This window comes from Chelon labrosus (assembly GCF_963514085.1).
Source record: "Chelon labrosus genome assembly, chromosome: 6".
Classification (NCBI taxonomy): domain Eukaryota; kingdom Metazoa; phylum Chordata; class Actinopteri; order Mugiliformes; family Mugilidae; genus Chelon; species Chelon labrosus.
In genome coordinates this window covers 10,658,652-10,680,259 of record NC_140342.1, presented here as the reverse complement: position 1 = coordinate 10,680,259, position 21,608 = coordinate 10,658,652, and the positions used below count along the sequence as shown (strand labels likewise).

Here is a 21,608-nt window from a genome sequence, read left to right as displayed (position 1 = left end):
CCCTTCCTGCCTCGCCCACAGCCTGGCACTGTCAAGAGCACACACACACACAAACACACAGAAAGTGAAGTGAAAACACACCCTCCAGTGGGCTGGAATTCAATTTCTCCTCCTGCTTTTCTTTTTTTTTTTTTTCTTCACTACACTCCTCCTGGGTTGCAGTCACATTCAGGAGTGCAAAAACATAAACATCAAATTTAAATTATCAACGCACGATAATGGACAGACTTTTTGAGAACCTGGTAATGTTTAAAGAGAAACTTTAATTCACACACATCATACAAACTGCAGTCCAACCTTTAGATAAAGTAACTGTTACTGATACTTAAATTATGGGGACAAATGTCTAAAACCTAGTGGGCTTAGTAAAGAGCCTTAAATGACCTGCAATGTTTCCTCCTAACTATCTGTAGAGAAATAGAAACAGAGTCTGCACCTCTTATTTCTGCACTTCCTTTCTTTGCTGTGTTAGCTAATGAAGGGCTCACTGAGTCTATGAATTACATTTATTAGGCCACCAAAACTGTCGTCATGTTGAGCCTTTAAGCTAGCCTAAGGTCCTGGGAGTACATTTTTAACAGCAATTAATTACAGTTGGTTTAGATCATCTTGTGACAATTCAGTGTTCTGCTGGGAAACTTTTGGACCTGGCATTCACATGGATGTTACTTAGACACGTAGCACCCACCTAGACCAGACCAGGCACCCCCACCCCATAGCAATGACACTCCTTGATGGCAGCAGCCATCCCCAGCAGGATGCAGCCTGACACAGGTACACACACAAAAACAGTTTAGGAACAACTCAAAAAACATGAAGAACATCACAAGGTGTTGACCTGGCCTCCAAATTCACTAGATCCCAAACTGATCAAGTATCTGTGGGATGATCCACAGAGGCCCGTCCCCTCAACCCATAGGACCCAAAGGCCCCCACTAACAACATTGTGTTGCCAGACACCACAGGACACCCTCAGAAGACGCATGTCCATTCTCTGATGAGTTACAACTGTTTTGGAGGCACAAGGGAGACCTACACAATATTATGAAAGTGGTCATAATGTTATGCCTGATCGGTGTATAATACCTGATGGTGTGTGCTGCCACCTACTGGCTCTACTGCATTATATAAAATGTCACTGGTTTAACTGTTACATATTTAATACACGGTTTATTTAACTGTGACTGTGAGTCACAGCAGAAGTGATTTATTTAAATACGAGCTGCGACTGTCACTTGTATCATCCTTTAATTTTGGGGATTTTAAAATTATTTTCACCAAAATATTTTAAATTTGATTTTAAGCAAAATAGAAATAAGGATTATTTAGCATTCTCTTCGGGGGCAGTATTTAAACATCAGAAGTGAGACACATTTTACAGAAAATACAACTGAACAGAAAATGTTTGTAGTTTTATTAAATACTCAATATTTGGTTGATGATAAATATAAATACCTTGGTGGATGTGGTTGTGCTGGGAGAATCTGGATCGTGCATCCATATCTATGCCCTGCAGTTACTCTCATTTCACTGTCTTAAAGAAAGACCTAAGGCTAAACTGGTCACATATGTAAATCTTTACGACGCTCCAGTTCCTTATAATGACATAATAAATACACACACATTCATAAAACTAAAAAATGAGAACTGCAGCCATATTTCCCCTAGTCAAAGTATATAATCCTGAGGTAATACACAAAAGCCCTTATTTCAAATTTTAATGTCTAAAGGACGCATACTTGTTTAAAATAAGTGCATTTGCAACATCGGTTTCACAAAAGGTATTTTAGTTGATGTAATGTACAGGTCAGCAGTTAGATTCTTCCTCCAGTTTGGTGAGAACATCCACTCCGTCAGATGTGATGACCACCGTGTGCTCAAACTGAGCTGACCTGTCAACAGAGTGCACATGGAAGATTTTAAACGAAGAGATCGGTATATTTAAAGAAATATGATTACTTGATATGATTGAGTGTGGAGCTGGAGCTTTGAGTGAGTGTTTACTTAAGATAAAGCCTGTAGAAGTTCTCTTCAAAGTTTAAAAATAGGCCTCCAAACATCTGCCCTATAATTAACACGTTGGATCTCATTTGGTGGAAAGCCACACGCAAACAAGAAATGTAAACACATCAATTTGTGGTTTTACGGACTGAAGGCGTTTGGGGGATTTTGAGAACAGCAATGATGTTTCTGTTTGTGCATCACGTACCTTTTATCATCTACAGACACCGCGGTCCACTTGTCCTTCAGGATTCTGAACTCTGCTGACCCCTCCATTATTATGGGCTCTACAGATTAACGGACAGTGTCAAGCGAACACCAATACACACGGGAATCTGAATGTGCACGCAAACACTGTTAAAAGTGTTACTACTCACCTATTGTAAAAGCCATCCCTTCATCCATGACTATGTCGTTGTCATTAGCTGAAAATAAAAGACTGTGAAATTAATGAGATTCTAGCAACATGAACAATTCATTTTACCTTCAATTTTATTAGGACATTTTGACAAACATGGTTTACATACATTCCAACAAACGTGCTCCAGTTCAAGTCAAGCCTCATGCAAGAACTGCTTAAACAGACAGAGTTACACCGATCAGACATAACATTATGACCACCTTCCTAATATTGTAGGTCTCCCTTGTGCCTCCAAAACAGTTGTGACTCATCAGAGAATGGACATGGACCTTCTGAGGGTGTCCTGTGGTGTCTGGCAACACAATGTTGTTAGTGGGGGCCTTTGGGTCCTATGGGTTGAGGGGAGGGGCCTCTGTGGATCATCCCACAGATACTTGATCAGTTTGGGATCAAGTGAATTTGGAGGCCAGGTCAACACCTTGTGCTGTTCTTCATGTTTTTTTTAGTTGTTCCTAAGCCGTTTCTGTGTGTGTGTCTGTGTCAGGCTGCATGGGGATGGCTGCTGCCATCAAGGAGTGTCATTGCTATGGGGTGGGGGTGCCTGGTCTGGTCTAGGTGGGTGGTACGTGTCTAAGTAACATCCACATGAATGCCAGGTCCCAAAGTTTCCCAGCAGAACATTGTATTGTCACAAGATGGTCAATGTTATTCACTTCACCTGTCAGTGGTTTTAATGTTGTGGCTGATCGGTGTATCATCAGGTTTATGTATTGAGCTGTATTTTTAGATTTTGAGTTTTATGGACATATTTTAGCATATTAGTTGTGAATATTTATATAGTTAGTCATTCTCATCCTCTCATCACCCCCAACACTGTAGCATCACTGACTGTAGTCTTTAATGTTCTCTCATCTTATATCTCATGGACCTTCACATCTCTCTCTACAGTGTCATTGCTATGGTCTTAGAGGTGCCTGGTCTGGTCTAGGTGGATGGTACATGTCTAAGTAACATCCACATGAATGTGTTGATCTCCTACTTTCCAAACATCCCCTACTGTGTTAGTCATGAAAGACTTTTCTTTTGGAAGACTTAAAACTATCATTAAAAAATAATTAAGTTAATGTCACACCCTTCCCTGTTTACGTCAATGACTGTCACAATACAGTACTTTTCTGATGACACATTATTCATTCATCTTCTGTAACCGCTTGTCCTGTGAAGGCTAACACAAAGAGACGGACAACCATTCACACTCACACCTACGACCAATTTAGAATCACCAATGAACCTAACAAGCATTATTGACTATTGATATCTTCCTCACCTCTGACAGCACTCATTATTATCTTTTTTACTTTTCTGTAGCATTTTTGAATGAAATAAATAGATTTATATTGCAATTCTTATGATGTCAATCAGGCTAATTATTCTCATGATTGTGTATGAAAGAGGATTTTATCAGATGAACATTTTACAGATTTTAACTTCTGATTTGGGAAGTTTAAATAAACCACAAATGACAAAGTTAGACAGATTTAGGATAAAAATACGAACGTGTTCTGGCGTGAGGCCTGCTCTCTTAAAAGTCTGACGGAGGAACTCGACAACACAAAACAACTACAAACCCAAAGTTACCGTGGTGCCAAATCTCAGGATGGCAATGAAAGTAGGAGCCTATCCCATGTCCAATGAAATAAGGGCACACTTGGAAGCCATTCGCTTTGGCTATTTCACTGCAGGCAGAAAAACATATAATGTGATTATACAGTATGTAAGCATTTTACACGGGTATTTACTGCGCATAGACTATGTGTGTGTACCTGATAGTGTTTCCTATAACACAGAGCTCCACGCCTGGTTTGCAAGCAGCGATGGCCTCGTCTCTGCATCGCCTGGCGGTTTCCACCAGTCGCTGCCCGACCTCATCCACCTGACCAACCAAGAAGGTTTCTGAGGTGTCACCATGGTAACCTTCCAAATACACCTATCAGGGATAGTCAGAAGTAAGTAGTGCCGATCAGACTGACAGTCATGTTACATGTTATATTAGCTTCTTTGTGTGTCCATTAAGACATCGACTTACAGTGACGTCAATGTTGATGATATCTCCATCTTCAAGTTGCCGACTGCGAGACACAGTAAGTTAAAAGATGAACGTGCATACCGAGAATCTCTTACATTTTAAAACATCTTACAGCTTACAGCTTAGGGTTACGACAAAATATTTCACATCAACCTAAATAGACAGCTGAGAGGATATTCCAGTTATTAAACGTATCTAAAGAAAAGTAAAAGTAAAATTTTTTCCAAATCATACTGATTCATGTTGCTGAAAACATTTCAGTCCAAGCGAGATTCATTTAAATGTTGTTAAATGAGTTCAACCTTTAAATACAAACAATTTTCTCACAAGTTGTGTTTATTCACTCAATGGTAGAATCATATTTTGGAAAGAAATGACTGTAAAGATTTCATTTGTTTTTACCACTTTCTAGGAAAGAGATTAAAGATGTTGCCGACTCATCCTGCACTAAGGGGCGTGATTTTACATCCAATGAAATGCCTTCTCAAATTCTATGCCCCTCCCTCCTAAAGAAACACTGGCAGAGTCAATCTGAACTACAATCTGAACAGGTTTGGCTTTCTGAGAGGGGGCCAGTCTCCAAAGCTTCCTGGTTTTACAGGAAACGTAAACACATTAAAACAAATAGCACAACAGTATTTTGCTTTTGTGTTACCCTAACCTGTCAGGTATGCCATGACAGATCACGTTGTTCACAGATGTGCAGACTGACTTGGGGAAACCTCCGTATCTGAGAGGGGATGGGTAGGCATTGTGCTTGACTGTCTCCTGGTGCACAATGAAGTCTATTTCATCCGTTGTCATGCCGACCTGAAAAGCCACAGGTTGTAACTGTTGTGTTGGCTTTGGTGTCATAGAAACACAAACAAGACTTGCAGTGGTCAGGCGCTTACTTTCAGACTGCGTCCAGCTAGCAGCAGTACATGTCTCGCTAGCTGACATGCTCTAGCCAGGCCTTCGATCTGCTCCTGATCTTTGATCTCTATGTAGTCTGGCCACTCGGGGACCAGCCCAGTGCCGACATAGTCAGGCCGTATAATATGCTACATTAATGGAGAAGAAGGACATGGTATTACAGGTGGGTCACAGTTTTGTCATATACTTTTATATAAAATAGAGCTATTATTTAGAGATTACAGCGCTGACTACAATATAAACTTATGAGTTGGAAAGACAGATTCATTTAAGTTTCGTCACGAAGGGTAGCGGGGATTGGGGGTTTAGACCCAAATGGAGGACAAAAGGCGAGTTGTTGCCTATTATCTGGATCAAATGCTGGAGTATAAGCTGTGGCTTATGCCTGAGTCCTTTTGTGGACACTCTTTTCGCTCCTGCTCCGGTTCCCGAGGTGACTTGGACTCCGGCTCCTGCTCCGGTTTCTGAGGTGTCATACTGTCTGTTTGCCTTGTCCATGTTCCATGTCGTAGATTTCCATGCCAAGTCATAGTTTTCATAGTTTTTTGATTTTTGCTTTTTTTGGATATCCTGCCACCGGCAGCGCTTTTGGTTTTATTAGCTTTGTCTTTTTTTTGTTAATTAAAAACCCTTTTTTGCCTTCTCCTGCCTCTTAAGGCCTGCATTTGGGTCTAAACCCCCAATCCCCACTACCCATCGTGACAGAATGACACAACCAGGAACAAAAGGGAAGGCAGATCTATATATACACACGAGGAACAGAAGGGTGACGAGACACAGGTGAAGCAAATCAAGAAATAACACAAGGTGAAACCAATGATCTAATCAAAAGGAAAACACAGAAGTAACACAACAGGAAATCAAGAACTCAACAAAATAAAACAGGAAACAGAAAAACCAAACACCAAACCATGACTATGAAAAAACAAGAAGTTAACGATACAATAAACAGAAACCCAGGAAACTAAACAAACCATGACAAGTTTAAGAGTATTCACTATGTTAATTACCTATAGTCCTGCTAGTTTATTTTTAGTGCACCTCTTGTACAATTGACACGATAATATACTTATTGGCAGGTGAAAACGTACAGCAGAATAATATGTGCACCTTATTTAATGTAGCATGTGGTGACTTGCCTGAATGGGGCTAGAAAATGTGCAGCTCAGTAAAGAATGGAAGATCTGGGTCATGCAACAATCCTTTGAAAACACTATCCTCTTCAGTTTAACATAAAGTCAGTCTATAATGGAAGGAATGATGACTTATAATCCCATCAAAATTGACAAAGTAATAATTTACTGAAATGAATTAGCCTCAAGCAATTATCTGCTGATGGCAGTGGGATTACACTGTCACTGAAAAACATTTCTGACAGCCTGACCAGCGTAGACATGCATGGAGCCTCAGGGAATGAACCTTCAAAGGTTTAAAACGTTCAGTGGATACATTCCAGCTATGCATTTTGTTACCTCAACTTATCTGGGACTGATTTTAGGCAGGGTACCGTACCTTGGGTACTGCATAGGGAGGCCTAACTGTAGCTGGACGAACTACACTGTGAGAACTTTTCCACTTCCTCCAGAAGAAGCGGCGGTGTTGCTGACACAGTAGGGCTGTGGGGGGACTACCGCTTCCTAGACAACCAACCCTCCGCAGGAAACTGCCCAGACCTGAAAAAAAGGAAAGCAACACAATAAGGAGAGACCTCCCCTTATCAATACAAATTTCATGCTATTCTACTAATAATAAGCCAGTGCTTATGTTTAGACTGTCTGGGATTCAGCCATGCTCTTTCTTTCGTCACTTGTTCAACAATGACTAACTGGAATGTTTATTTTATTCTCTGTATTTATTATTGTGTGAGGCATGTCAAAGACCACTGACTAATAGAACAACATGAAAAGCTTCATCTGGATGAGAGGGCTAATTGTCATGAGCAGTATCTACAGTCTGTGCTCAGTAAAGCACCATGTTACAGTGAAGGCTGGATTGTGCCTCTGTTTTGAACATCTGGTCCAACCATAGCTGAATATACAACTATGCAGTGCTGTTTTCCAAGAGTTATCACATAACGCCAATGCTCCAGCTTGACCCAACAGGCACTGGGTGAAGACCACAAGCTAAATTGTGTATACGTCTTTCTTTAATCAATTCACACTTGTCACACTTCAATGTCACATAACAGTAGCGAAACACAGTAGCTGTGCAACCATGAAGTGCTATAGCAGCCAAAGCTGGTCCTTCATTATGCTTGGTGATACTGTCTTGAAGAGGAGCTCTGGGAAAATTTTATTTTGAGCTTTGACCTTCATATTTTGGGAAAAACGTCGAGCCAGTATTTATCATGTCAGGATAAGAGTCCTGGTTGATGTCTAGGGGAATAATGAAGCTGTGATCATCAATCTGCTGTGTGCACAGGACACACAACCAGATGCTGGCGCCACTTTACTAGGTACACATACAGTCTTGTGCAGGAGAATTCAACAGTTTTTTTTACTTTTTTTGTGATAGGTGCCGTAGTGGAGTGGTGTTGTAGTGAGCTGGATCTTGCTCAGAGGTGTTTCTAATATTCTGACACGTTACACATCACTGAATACATGTATAATGTAATCTATTACAATGCAATTTACACCTATGACACTGAAAATTCTAGGCATGATAAACATAGGCGATTGTATTGGATTTGAATAGATTGGTTAATAAAGTAGCTAATGAGTGAATATGATGTTGATACACTGGCTAAGAGATCATTTTGTTATTTAGAAGTAGTTGTAGAAGTAAAATGCATTAACACTAATCTATCTAAACCAACTAGGAAGCTGTCTTTCCTGACAACACTCACTAATGCTGCCTGTGAGTGTGCCAAGGTGTATTCATGGAGCAGACACGACATCCGTATCCCCTCCATTTAAAGCTACATACTATAATCAACGATTTAGTCATTCATGTAGCACTGTTAGCTAGCACGCTTCTTAGTTAGGCTACGACTATGCTGTGACTATTTATAAAATATCACATCTGGTTTATGTTTTCTTGTATTTCCCAGATGGGTAATTTGTTTTTATCTTACACGCGAACTCGGGCTGTAAGAACAGTTGCAAATATGCTTGCTGTCTCCCTGAGTAAAAATATCTTTAGTGCAGTACCTCGTCTTGCTGCGAGTCCTGCAGAACAGTGCGCCGCCATGATTGTTTATTTCCGGTCACGTGTTTCGGAAGTTACCTGACGTAGACTTCTCTGCCGAGAGTTCACCTTCACAAAGAAACGCAACATTTCTGCTTTAAGTATTTCAGTAAATTTTAAGTAATATATTATAGTAAAAAATATTTTTTCTATTTTCTGTTTTTCATCATTACATTAGTGGAAACGAGTGCTTTCTAACAAGTCCTGCTGTAAGTCTTAGCTCCATGAAGGTTGTGCTATTCAGCATTTGTTTTTAAATAACAACAGGTTAATTTTAGAGGCTGTAGTTTGTAGTACTATTTAATTGTATTGTGTTGTACTGTTACGTGTTTCTTTTATTTTGACAACCCCATTTAGTCAGTGGGCTAGGCTAAATGACAGACACATTTTAATTTAATCCAGTTTAAAAGCACCACAAACTACAAAATAATCATAAACCTGTCTGATGCTTTTCAACATAAACTGAACATTATAAAGGTTGTGAAGGAAGCTGCAAATGCTTATGTACAATTGCAAGTTGTATCCTAGATTATCAATAGTTTATGTCGTCTTGATCACAATTTAACATACTGCCTCTAATCTGTACAGTCCAACCCTTCAGAACATGCGGGCATTCGTTTATAGCACAAGTATTTTCATGAATGAAGCGCTGGTTCAACTGGTTCTCTAAAATAGCTCAGAAGTCTTGAACTCTCAAGGGGCAGGCATATTAATTACCAAGCAAAACATGGCGTTGCCATTTCGGGTACTGGATGAACTACAATGAAATAAACAGGTGCAACATCCTGAAAGACTGGGTAGAGAGTGCCATTATAAAAGTAGTTAGTTAGTATAATCCAAAAATACAAATGATTAGTGTGATAACTCAACTGTGTAGTACTGTGCTTTTATTATTCAGCAGTATATGTGTATAGTCTACTAATATTTCTATGTAGCCTATTTTGCACATTAAGTTACAGTTTTTAGAAACATTTCTCTCATTTACAGTATGATACATTCCCACTATTCTGCCTGTATTTCAGTCTTTATTTTATTTTATTCCTTTATCATCACTGGTGAATGTGAAACACTTTATTACCCTGGTTTTTAGACCAACTCTTTTCTTGTATTGAATCTTAGTCCCATCCTAAAAAAAAACATTAATTAAAGTAGCAGTCACTACTCGAGCTCCAGTTATATATTTTGGTTACAAAACTCCTCAGGTATTAATAATTTTCACAAATTTAAATGGGTTTATCTGTTCTCCTGCTGTTAGTGTGATTCTCATCATGCTGTAAATGTACAATCTGAAGAAACTGCATGGGACAGCTTTAAGTGTTTTCATGGCTGCTGGGGGTCTCCAAAGTCCAACCCTGCGCCTCAGTCCCCCCCCCCAATTTAAAAACCAAAACATACATTTGAACACATCTCTAGGACGTTACGTGTTCCCAGGATTGTCAAGCAAAATTACATAACGCAGGTCATGGTAGGCCTGTAGCAGGTCACCGTCTTATCAGTGAAAACAAACACCACTGATACCTCATATAGACACCTCACCAAGGTCAGCAAAGGTAAACTCCGCCAGGGCTGAAAAAAGAGAAAGTGGAATAAACCCTAAAACATACAAAAATAAACATTTGCAACACTCGCTGGATATTGAAACCCTTTTCTGTGAGGCATGTTTAATGAAAGTTAGTCCGTTAACTTATTAAACCAGCAGACATTGTGACTTGTCAAAGTATTATTAGACATTAACCGTGAGCATGCTCTATTGGACTGTCCCAACGAGACATGTTGATCGTGCAATGCTGCGGTAGTATCAGTGACAGTAAGTAGTAATTATAGCGAGTATTAGTTTTGTACAAGTATGGGCAATACACCAAAACTATAGCATGTCAACATAAATTATGTGGAGCGGTTAAAACGTTTTAATGACTTGTGCGTACATAAACACACAAAAATAACTGAATGAAAAATAAATTTAAACATTAAAAACTATCCAGGGTCTCGGGGTGGTACATACAGTTCTGCTAAAGTTATCTTCCCAGTAGTAGAAGTTGTAGTTGTAGTAGTAGCATCAATATGTAAGTTGTAGTAGCAGCATTAGTAGAAGAAGTCCGTAACAGCAGTTGTTGTAGAAACATTATTAATAGAACATTATTAGTAGAAGTTAATCAATAATATAATTTATGGTAACAGCATAGGTAGTAGTAATAGGTCTGGCAGTAGTATGAGAAGCTGTAGCGGTGTGGTAGTAGTAGTAGTAGTAGTAGTTTGTGAAACAGAAATGGAATCTTTTATTGTCACCATACTTTTAAGAATAATAAAATACAAACATACATAAAAAAATATACCTATACAAGATGCACTCACTAGGAAGCACATTCACAGACAACAATCCCATTCACAGTAGCTGTATTAACCACAGCAGCAACAACAGTCGCAACAATAGTAGTTTGCAAACGTGTAATTAACAGCAGTGCAAGATAATCACGCCCGGTTGCATCAGCTTTTATATTTTTACTCTGAAGTTATTTGCTAGGTGACTTCCTGGTCTGTGATTGTGGACCATGGTGTGTCTCTCCTGCAGTAACACGTCTGAGGCATACGCTCCGAGGGCGTCCTCCTCCTCTCACTGTTCGTGACGTCAAACCAGCATGGCGGTCAAGGTGACTTGAGCATCGCTCTCTTAGCGCTTTTCAAACCTATACTTCACCGTGTCGGCATGTCTTCTGCTCGTTTTCTCGCGTAGGCTCTGCTGAAGCTAGACGTTTACCGTCCTGCCCGCGCAGGGCGTCTCGGATGCGGCGTTCTCCGGTCCGCTGTAGCATCTCTGGGCTAGCTGCCGCCCGGCTGGCCTTGATGAGGCATCCACAACCTCGAAGTTAGCGAGAACATGCTACACAGCTGCCGGACTGCCACAGCTGGGCCAGAATGCCGCTAGCCGAACTCGCTTTTTATTTGCTCTCATCCCGCCGCGTACAGTCAGTGTAAACCCTTTTCATATCACTGCTACGGTGTGTGTCCTCTTCCTCTGAGGAGTTAGTGCTTGCTAGCTTGGCTACCCGGTCATGTTAGTTTGAGCCTCAGCAGAGGTTTGTTTTATTAGCTGCTCGACTCTCTAGCTAGCTGCAGAACTTGCTAAACGTAATATTTTCTCTTTTGTCCTGCTGTCGTCACCTAGCTTTGGTTGTGTGCCTTTCCTCTCGCCCTGCGTTGTTTCTCCTTGACAGCAATGGTCGTTTGAAGGAGACATCAGCCCACAGTGGTTTTGGCTTCATATTCAGTCGAGCACAGCGTCTGTAAAACTTGTTTCAGCCTGCATCGTGTTTATTTGTATTTGTAAAGACGCACATTCTCACACTGTGGGAAAATATCATTTATGTATTTTATCGCGTATTGTTTTAGGTGCAATCGACCAAACGTGGGGACCCGAGTGAGCTGAAAGTCATCTTCCAGAAGGTAAGACTGACCAGATTTCATTCCAGTGAAATCAGCCTCAGGCTACAGCAGGCTAGCATCGATCAGCTGTTTGTGTGTTTGGAAGCCTGTTTTTTTTTTTTTCTTTCTTCTCAGTGGATGAGCTTGTCAGGTTTTGTCATGGGGTTTAAATTACAGCATTAGTCTCGGTTCCTCCACAGACTCCTGCTGTAACTCTAACTTGATAGTTTGACCACGATCATTAGTTACTCTAATGTGTTGACGCAACTTAAACTTGTTGTGTCAGCGCCAGAAGTTGTGTTGTGCAAAAAAAAAAAAAAAAAAAAGAGTGTAATGCGAATGATTGTGATGGCCATAGGATGGCGATGATGACTGTAGAGAAAGGTTTATAGCTGAGCCTCGGAGTGTGAGACTTTTATTCTGAAGGTCCAAATCTCTGTTCATGTAGATACTAACTGGTCCAAGGTGGGACCTGCATGTCACTGACCATTTATGTATCAGAGAGTCTTGTCACATCAGTGCCCTTGTTCTGTATAAAAAAAAAACCGACAAAAAAAACAAACACATTTTGAGTCGGTGTTGCATGTCAGGTTATTCTTAGACTGGCCTGATCGTGGTTGTGAGATGTAACTAAAGACTGCAATAAGACTTTGTTAACCTTCACCTTGATCCACTATCTTCTTCACGGCGTGTGTGTGTGACCCAGTGTGGGCTAGTTATGCGGACCAGCAGTTTTTAGTACCCACATGTACATGGGTCAAGTAACTTAGAAGGCCAAGTCATAAACTCCTTCATGTGCAAATGTGTGCTGGTACATAGGTCACCTTGGTTGTCCAGGTCTGTCACGAATAACCAGCACGTTTAAGTATCTTAATATGAAGCATTTTTGTGTCAAAGTGGCACAGAAACTAAACCATGAACCTATCTTTGGATACTATCCTCAGCTTGTGACATTAGATTTTGACTTTTAGCAGATATCCTACAGTGTATAGTGTCGTACTGCTATGCTCCACACTTCTGAACACAGAACCCACAGGTTACTAGAAAGATCAGTTCATGGGTTAACAAAGCTGCTGATGACGGCTGATGTAAAGTCATGCTACAGATATAAGTTAAAGATACAATGAGGTTTAGAGCACCAGCGAAGGGTTATCCGTGCTGACGTCGTTTTCTGCTTCTCCCGTCAGTACGCCAGCATAGCGGACAACGATGGAGAGCGGTTCATGTCCCCGGGAGATTTTGTCCAGGGGTACCTAGGACTGCACACCCAGATTCATCATAACCCCAAAACTGTGCAACTCATTGCTGCTGTGGCTGACACCACAAAGGACGGGTACGTATTGACACAAGCTGTGCACGTTCACTTCTTGTCATCACTAATTGAACATTTATTTAGCCACATCTAGCGCTTATCAGTACAGCTAATAATAGATAAGATAAAACTCACTTTGACTCCCAGTTCCAGTGCATTCATACACACACGGGTGATGTGACGTCATGTTTAGTTGTGTAAAATAAAATGAAATAATAAAGTCAAAGACTGAATCTGTCAGACATAATAATGTAATTTATTGTGTTTTACAGTTAACATGAAACCAGTATCGTATACGCTTGCCGTTGTGTTTATGAAGACTGTTTAAAAAAAAAAAAAAAAAGCTGTCCCTGTGAGCAGAGAACATTTGTTTTATATCATTGTTTAATCTGGCCTTCAAGGCAGTACTGCGTGACCTAACCTTTGATTCATTCCAAAGTCTTAAATGTCTTAAATGATGTGTTTAATGATTTAACCTGTTTTTTTCCCCTCTCCCTTCCTCTTATCCACAATTGCAGGCTGATCTCGTTCCAGGAGTTTCTTGCATTTGAGTCGGTGCTGTGTGCGCCCGACGCGCTTTTCATAGTAGCCTATCAGCTGTTTGACAAGACCGGAACCGGAGACATTTCCTTCGGTATGGGCCCGTGATTTATTTTGTCTGAGAGCTAAGTCGTTAAAGGACATATTTACATGTAATTATAGTGCACTGTGTCCATCCTTGATGTTTTTTGACATGCTGTATCTTCCGAGCAGCTTCCATGTGTTCTTGCATTAGAGAAATAATTACCTAACAGAACATTGTTGACCAGATTACTTCTTGAGCTTAGTCATTACACATGGATAGACTTGCATAATCCCTCACATGCACGGTTTCTTGTTTTCTCCTTCCTTCCTCTACTTCTTTTCTTACGTCATACACACAAAGCTTTGTGGAGCTTGTCCAGGAAAGTCATCCCTCATTTAAATGTGTATTTGCGCTGCAGAAAATGTGCGGGACATCTTCAGCCAGACCACTGTGCACCACCACATTCCCTTCAACTGGGACTGTGAGTTCATCCGCCTGCACTTTGGACACGACCGCAAGAAGCGCCTCAGCTACCTCGAGTTCACCCAGTTCCTGCAGGTACTTTCTCTAATTTTTTCACCTTGACTCTGTTTCTCTTTCTAATGCACCAAGGTTTTACTTTGACTATATTTATACTTGTGTGGTGTCGCGTTTCTTCAGGAGCTGCAGCTGGAGCATGCGCGCCAGGCGTTTGCCCAAAAGGACAAAGGGAAGAATGGCGTCATCTCTGCGATGGACTTCAGTGACATTATGGCCACCATCAGACACCACATGCTCACACCCTTCGTGGAGGAGAACCTTGTCTCAGTGAGTGTGTCCACGTGCAAGAAGAGCCTACTATGGAAAGTAGGCTCTTCTTGCACAGAGAACTACAGAGAAAACAAAATACACTGATTTTTTTCCATCACTGACAAATATAATCCACTCTGACCTGAGGGGTAATCAGAGGTTACTGGCCGTAAACTCCAATACAGGTCTTTTTCAACTTGGGCTGATAATCTTTTAAGCTTTTCTCAGACTGTTTAGTGTTCTCACAGTTAAAAGTGTGTTTCTATAATTTCTCACTACCATTCAAAGGTATCTAATGAAAGGAAGTTGATCATTTGCTCTATTAAGGCACTGGCTCAAGCAGTAATAATTAATTTGTTACTGATTCATGTTAACCAGATGTCAGATAAAGAAAAAAAGGATTCAAAAAATGTATTGATTCATATTTGTATGTCTTGGCTTATTAATTGTTCAAATAATTAAAAAAGAGAAATCTTAATTCCGGTCGAACTGACATGCATTGATTATTATTATTATTTTTATTTCCCCAGGCTGCAGGTGGAGGCACCTCTCACATGGTCAGCTTCTCCTACTTCAACGCCTTCAACTCCCTCCTGAACAACATGGAGCTGATCCGCAAGATCTACAGCACGCTGGCTGGAACGCGGAAGGACACGCTCGTGACCAAAGGTGAACAGATTTTTATATCACCATAAAGTCGCAGACTTCCTTTTAAGCAAAGATGTTACACAGTTGTCATAAATGACCCATTTATTTTTTATTGATAAGGTATTTCTGTCTTATCTTTCTCTCTGCAGAGGAGTTTGTTCATGCTGCCAACAAATTTGGTCAGATCACTCCCATGGAAATTGACATCCTGTACCAGTTGTCAGGCCTGCACTCTCCCTCTGGGTAAACACTCACTCTGCTAATTGGCCTGCTGCAGAATCTGTCAAATCCTTGAATTTAACCCCAGCACTTTAGTGATATTTATAGAAAATACTCTGATCTGTGTATGTGTTTGTGTGTGTGTGAGAGAGACACTGATGTCAATAACGGGGAAATAAACACGTTTTAGGCGTCTGAACCTTGCTGACATTGAGAGGATAACTCCATTAGAGGAAGGATGTCTGCCCTACCACCTGGCTGAAACCCAGAAACAGGTAGGATGATTGTGGATATCTGTAAAATATCTTTAAATATCAGAGCTACTGGTACTGAATTACACATTGTATATTGATGAATGTGGAATTTTTTCTTGTATGGGAAAAAAAAAGTAGTTGAGTCAACAGTTTCTCTCTGGTAAAGATACATCCTTTTTCCTTATGCTTGCATGTGTGGGCTAAACCTTGTTACGTGACGAGTATCTGGTAGGGAGAGTGTTCAAACAAGTGTTGAAATGGATGAACAAAGCCTGAAAATATTGTCCATGTGAACTCAGTCATTGGCCTTATCTACAGACAGTCATCATGGTCCCAAATGTGTTTTTTTTCCATCAGGCCTCTGGGGACGCTTCCAGGCCTGTGTGGCTCCAAATTGCAGAGTCGGCCTACAGGTTCACCCTGGGCTCCATCGCTGGAGGTGAGTTATCCTGTGACTCCTGTGATAGATTGCTGTCTAACAGAGACACACACACATCTCGTTTTATATGTGCGTCATTCATTCTGAGTCTGTGTGTATTTTCACAGCCACGGGTGCGACGGCAGTGTACCCCATTGACCTGGTGAAGACTCGTATGCAGAACCAGAGGTCCACGGGATCCTTCGTCGGAGAGCTGATGTACAAGAACAGCTTCGACTGCGCTAAGAAGGTGCTTCGCTACGAGGGCTTCTTTGGCTTCTATAGAGGTAGGCAGAGCCAGGAAAGTCACCTGAATTAACCCCCTGTCTCTCTTCACAACCGTAGTGATTTGATCTTTTTGTGTGTCTGTTCTTTTGTATGTTCATCTTAACTGCACGTTTCATGCCTCTCCACTTCGACATTCTCATCTTGTTTCTGTTGGTCTCCACCAACGTGTTTTTGATGTCCTGTTTTCCATCTTTTTATCCATCTATTTTATTTTGTTTTTCCTTTTGATTTCTCCTCTCATGCGCCTGTTTGCCCAGTATTACTAATGAAATGAGATTCTCCTGTCACTCAATCCCCCATGATGCCTCACAGGTCTGGTTCCTCAGCTCATAGGCGTTGCACCTGAGAAAGCTATCAAACTCACAGTGAGTACCTCTCCTCACCTACACAATGCATGCTTGATTTGTTTTTCTGTTTTTTGTTTTATAGCAGCTTTTACAACATCTTGACAGAAAAATAATAGAAATCATCTGAAATTAAATGAATAAAACAAACGTGCCCTTTTGAAAGAAAAATGCAACTGAGATTAAAGTGATTTTTTAACTAACACTGAATTATCAATAACCTCATGCCTCCTTGTGTTTGTGTCCCACAGGTTAATGACTTAGTGAGAGATAAGTTCACCCAAAAAGACGGCTCAATTCCTTTTCTTGCTGAGATTATGGCTGGTGGCTGTGTAAGTACCGAATTCCACATTTTATTCCCATCTACAGCGGGTAAAATAAGTATTGAACACGTCACCATTTTTCTCAGGAAATATATTTCTAAAGGTGCTACTGACATGAAATGTTCACCAGATGTCGGTAACAACCCATGCAACCCAGACATGCAAAGAAAACAAACCTTAGATTAAAATCTGCTGCCATCTACCAGGATGATGAAGATGAAACGAGGGTGGACATTTCAGCAAGACGATGATCCCAAACACACAGCCAGGGAAACTCTTACTTGGTTTCAGAGAAGGAAAACAAAGCAGCTAGAATGGCCCTGCCAGTCACCTGACTTGAATCCAATAGAAAATCTATGGAAAGAACTAAAGATCAGAGTTTATAGAAGAGGCCCAAGGAACCTGCAAGATTTGAAGACTGTTTGTGTGGAAGAATGAGCCAAAATCACACATGAGCAATGCATGCAACTAGTTTCTTCATATGGGAGGCGTCTTGAAGCTGTTATTACCAACAAAGGCTTTCGTACGAAGTATTAAATAAATTTAAGTAAGTGTGTTCAATACTTTTTCCCTGTGTCATTCAATTTTTTAAACACGTAACTTAATTTATGGACATTTAAGGTTTGATTTCTTTGTATGTGTGGGTTGCATGGGTTGTTACCGACATCTAGTGCATATTTCATGTCAGTAGCGCCTTTAGAAATATATTTACTGAGAAAAATTAGTGTTCAGTACTTATTTTATGTGCTGTATCAGTTTCTGAATGCCTCAATGAACACTATATACGCAAATTATGGTACAGTCTGTTAGCAGAGGGTGTGCAGTCCCTTGGTTTGCTAATGCCAAAAAAAAAGTAATGCATGTTTAATTATTACAGTCCCCATGAAACAACTCCCAGAATGCTAATTCCCTTAGCATATTTACCTGGTTCTGTAAAATCAGAGCTAGGAAGGGCCTCGCCCCCATAAAGCCCAGTCTGCTCTGATTGGTCAGCTCCAGTGGCCTGAGCATGCAGCACCGCCCATATATGGCAGGGCCGAAGTTGGCAGTGCTGCTGTTGAGAGAAAGACGTGAAATTCAAGAGAGCATTTAATTGGATTCAGAATGAGTGTACGCCCCCTAGTGCAGGAGGAGTCATCAACATTTTTCAATTGGTTTTCAGGAAAGGACAAACTCTAGAAAACACCCGCAAAAAGAATACTTAGGTGGTAATAGGTGGCCTTTAGTGCAAGACATTCAGCATATAAAAACACATTCAGTTTGATTTCATGGGGACTTTAAAAATAACATTAGTTGCATGCAGAGCCAAAGTCTCAATGTCCAATGCAACATGTTCTTTTCTGTTTGTTTTTTTTTTAATAGCGTTGTTCATCCTTACACACACTGGCCCAGCACTCCTTACCATCCAAGGAAATTGGAAAGTAAATGACTGATTGACTGATTTATTTTTTTTACTCTTACACGTTTCATGAGCAAGACATGGCTCCCGTCCGTGAGCTGCATGCATATGTGACATGCTGGAGCAGATTTCCCCTTTTGAAACAAGTGCGTGAACAAGCTCCTCTTCTCCCCGTTCACCCAGGCTGGCGGCTCTCAGGTGATCTTTACCAACCCTCTGGAGATTGTGAAGATTCGTCTGCAGGTGGCAGGCGAGATCACCACGGGACCTCGAGTCAGTGCTCTCAGTGTGGTCCGTGACCTCGGCTTCTTCGGCCTCTACAAGGTAATGTGCCACTATTTTCTGAACAGGCTTCTTTCCTAACTGTGTGGAAAAAGAGCTGTTGCCTGTCTGTGCCTCAGCCTTTCAGTCTTAAACCTCCGTCTGTTTATAATGTGTCCGTCTAGGGTGCTAAAGCTTGCTTCCTGAGGGACATTCCCTTCTCAGCCATCTACTTCCCCGCGTACGCCCACCTCAAGTCTCAGTTTGCTGATGAACAAGGCAGAGTGGGACCTCTGCAGCTTCTCACTGCTGGAGCAATTGCAGGTAACCTCGGATTATGACTCAGAAAGACAGTCAGGGCTCACCCATAACGTGAGTCCCCTGAATTCTTTTCAAAGTAGTCTCATCTGATGTCTTTTTAACTCCTTTTCCCAGGTATCCCTGCAGCCTCTCTCGTAACGCCTGCCGATGTCATCAAGACTCGTCTGCAGGTCGCGGCGAGGGCAGGACAGACCACCTACTCGGGGGTCATCGACTGCTTTAGGAAGATCATGAGAGAGGAAGGCTTCAGGGCTTTATGGAAGGGAGCAGGAGGTGTGTGTCTGAGTTCTGTTAGACCAGCAGACTCTGTGTGCGCCTGGGTTCGCTTTTCATATTTAAATCGTACTGAATTGTGTTTCTCCTTTTGTGTCCAGCTCGTATGTGCAGGTCCTCTCCTCAGTTTGGTGTGACTCTGGTGACCTATGAACTCTTGCAGAGGTGGTTCTACGTCGACTTTGGAGGACAGTAAGTTCATCTCTTTTTGTTAAAGTCATTTTAGACATTTTTTTAGATTTTTGTTAAATAGACATGAAGCAGAGCTATGGGAATAGTTTTACTTTCACTTTTGCTTTGTTAAAAAACATAATTGTCTCACTAGTTACACCTGTTTCTCTCAGCTGGACATAGATAAAGGACATAATAGATGCTTGCATTATTGAAAAGCAAATGCTTTATTTGACTGATTTATATTTGCAATGCAAATATACTGGACATATAGTCCTGCCACAACCCAGCTATGTCCGGTTAAACAGGAATTACAGTGGCTCCAAAAACTATATGGGTACTTAACAATTCATTCTTCTAATTCAGCTACACTTCTGAAGCAAAATATTATCACCTACAAATAGATATTCAGTTCAACATGAAGATAAAAAAGTTTTGGACAAACAGTTAAAATATTTTAGTTTGCTACCCTTTAACTAGCAGAACTGGAGTCAACCAGTTACTGTTGGAGAAACTTTTCTAATCCACACTAGAGCACTGGTTAGTTTTGGATCTAATATCCACTAATATCACATAATGTTGCTGAACCTAGACCTGAGCAACTGCAGCAACCCCAGATCATATCACTGCCCCCACAGGCTTGTACAGTAGACACTAGGCATGATGGGTGCATCACCCCCATCACTCTGGAACAGGGTAAATCTGGACTCATCAGACCACAGGACCTTCTTCCATTGCTCCAGAGTCCAATCTTTATGCTCCCTTGCAAATTGAAGCCTTTTTTTCCCAGCTGCTTGATGCATGCCAGTGATTTGACCCTTCTCAAACAGACTAAAATCTTTCCCACGACCACGGGATGTGTCTTCAGACATGGTTGTTTAAGAAATGAGAAGCTACTTATTGCATCAGTTGGGGTTAAATAACTTGTTGCCAGCTGAAAGCTTTTTTGGCCAGGCAGTGTCTATCACCAATATTGTTAGTGCAGTGATAACACCTCTCCTCTCTCTCCTCTCCTCTCTGTAGTCGTCCAGCCGGATCAGAGCCCACTCCCAAGTCTCGCATCTCAGAGCTTCCACCCATCAATGCCGACCACGTTGGAGGCTACCGCCTGGCCGCTGCTACCTTTGCCGGAGTGGAGAACAAATTTGGCCTCCACCTTCCTAAATTCAAGTCCTCCGGTGTGGTTTCCGTGCACCACCGAGAGGTCACTGCCTCGCCTGCTAAGGCACCATAGTGGTCTACATCTCCATATCACTTTGCCATCCCTCTCCTCCACTACCAGGAGCCAGACACTTAGATAGACACACAAACAAAGCACACATTTAACACACACTCCGCAAATAGGGGCCGGCAACACCAGCCCGTTACTCTCTCCGAGGTGAAGGTGTTCTCCAGCGGTCACTCAACAGCCATAAAGGCGGAGAGCTGGCTGCAGCAGCGTACAAGAGAGGAGACGGCGATGGGACCAGAGCGCTGACTGTGTTGTATCTTCAGTGGCTGTATGCTCCTGGAAGCTTCATCCTTTGTGTTCTTCTCTCGGCATTTGTTTAAAACGGAGTCTCGGACACTCCCCTCTCTCTCATGAGTAGCTGATATGATTTTTAATTCTGTTTTCTGTCTGATACACAGTATGAGCAGGACTTCTCTTATTGGAAAGCGGGCTTAGAAAAATAGTAGATGGGTCTGGTGTCACGGTGTGTGGGGCTTCACTCTCGACCACTCCTCACGCAGGAGGATGAATACTGTAATGTACACACTGTAAGACTGTACTGAGAAGATGTTACAAAAAAAAAAGCTCCGCAACATATATTTGCCTCATTACACAGTAACTGTAATGTAATGGCAATGTGGCACCTTTGGGCCTAGTCTCTGAGAATCACTTACTGATGTACAGAAGTTTTCAATTAAGTGTTTTCATGAAAACAAAAAAAAAAAAAGAAGAATCATGAGCAGAGAATAAGGTATTAATAAATTAAATGTATCTGGATTCAGTCATTGTATTTTAATGAAATAAATCATCCATATGGTTTTAATTTTATCAATATCTCTTGAGT

At 41.3% G+C, this 21,608-nt stretch overlaps 2 protein-coding genes across 3 annotated transcripts; one reads left to right on the top strand and one right to left on the bottom strand.

Moving 5' to 3' along the window:
* Nucleotides 1-1,306: 1,306 nt before the first annotated feature.
* On the bottom strand, nucleotides 1,307-5,573 carry metap1d (methionyl aminopeptidase type 1D (mitochondrial)). Of its 2 annotated transcripts, XM_084546353.1 has the most exons (8): nucleotides 5,342-5,570; nucleotides 5,110-5,258; nucleotides 4,449-4,491; nucleotides 4,186-4,349; nucleotides 4,001-4,098; nucleotides 2,379-2,426; nucleotides 2,210-2,288; nucleotides 1,307-1,892 (listed from the first exon to the last, which is right to left on the bottom strand). In XM_084546353.1, exons 2-8 carry the CDS (start codon nucleotides 5,250-5,252, stop codon nucleotides 1,808-1,810), a joined length of 660 nt encoding a protein of 219 aa, XP_084402479.1. In that variant the 5' UTR covers nucleotides 5,253-5,258; nucleotides 5,342-5,570; the 3' UTR covers nucleotides 1,307-1,807. The 2 variants fall into 2 exon arrangements, with proteins under 2 accessions (XP_084402479.1, XP_084402478.1); XM_084546352.1 differs by having other exon boundaries at nucleotides 5,110-5,573.
* A 5,573-nt stretch (nucleotides 5,574-11,146) lies between these two features.
* On the top strand, nucleotides 11,147-21,592 carry LOC311489623 (electrogenic aspartate/glutamate antiporter SLC25A12, mitochondrial-like). Its single transcript, XM_084546781.1, has 18 exons — nucleotides 11,147-11,197; nucleotides 11,937-11,990; nucleotides 13,157-13,302; nucleotides 13,800-13,915; nucleotides 14,265-14,404; nucleotides 14,507-14,653; nucleotides 15,166-15,304; nucleotides 15,433-15,526; nucleotides 15,693-15,777; nucleotides 16,114-16,195; nucleotides 16,303-16,461; nucleotides 16,775-16,827; nucleotides 17,058-17,138; nucleotides 18,712-18,852; nucleotides 18,975-19,113; nucleotides 19,225-19,383; nucleotides 19,485-19,575; nucleotides 20,578-21,592. Exons 1-18 carry the CDS (start codon nucleotides 11,186-11,188, stop codon nucleotides 20,786-20,788), a joined length of 2,049 nt encoding a protein of 682 aa, XP_084402907.1. The 5' UTR covers nucleotides 11,147-11,185; the 3' UTR covers nucleotides 20,789-21,592.
* The last annotated feature ends 16 nt before the right edge of the window (nucleotides 21,593-21,608 follow it).

Excerpts from the sequence above, each read along its gene's own strand:
- metap1d (XM_084546352.1), bottom strand. The coding sequence starts at position 5,390 with ATGTCAGCTAGCGAGACATGTACTGCTGCTAGCTGGACGCAGTCTGAA. Across the intron at positions 4,350-4,448 it reads TCATCAACATTGACGTCACT|GTGTATTTGGAAGGTTACCA; the intron begins GTAAGTCGATGT and ends TATCCCTGATAG. Across the intron at positions 4,099-4,185 it reads GTTATAGGAAACACTATCAG|TGAAATAGCCAAAGCGAATG; the intron begins GTACACACACAT and ends TTCTGCCTGCAG.
- LOC311489623 (XM_084546781.1), top strand. Across the intron at positions 16,462-16,774 it reads CTTCTTTGGCTTCTATAGAG|GTCTGGTTCCTCAGCTCATA; the intron begins GTAGGCAGAGCC and ends GATGCCTCACAG. Across the intron at positions 19,576-20,577 it reads TACGTCGACTTTGGAGGACA|TCGTCCAGCCGGATCAGAGC; the intron begins GTAAGTTCATCT and ends TCCTCTCTGTAG.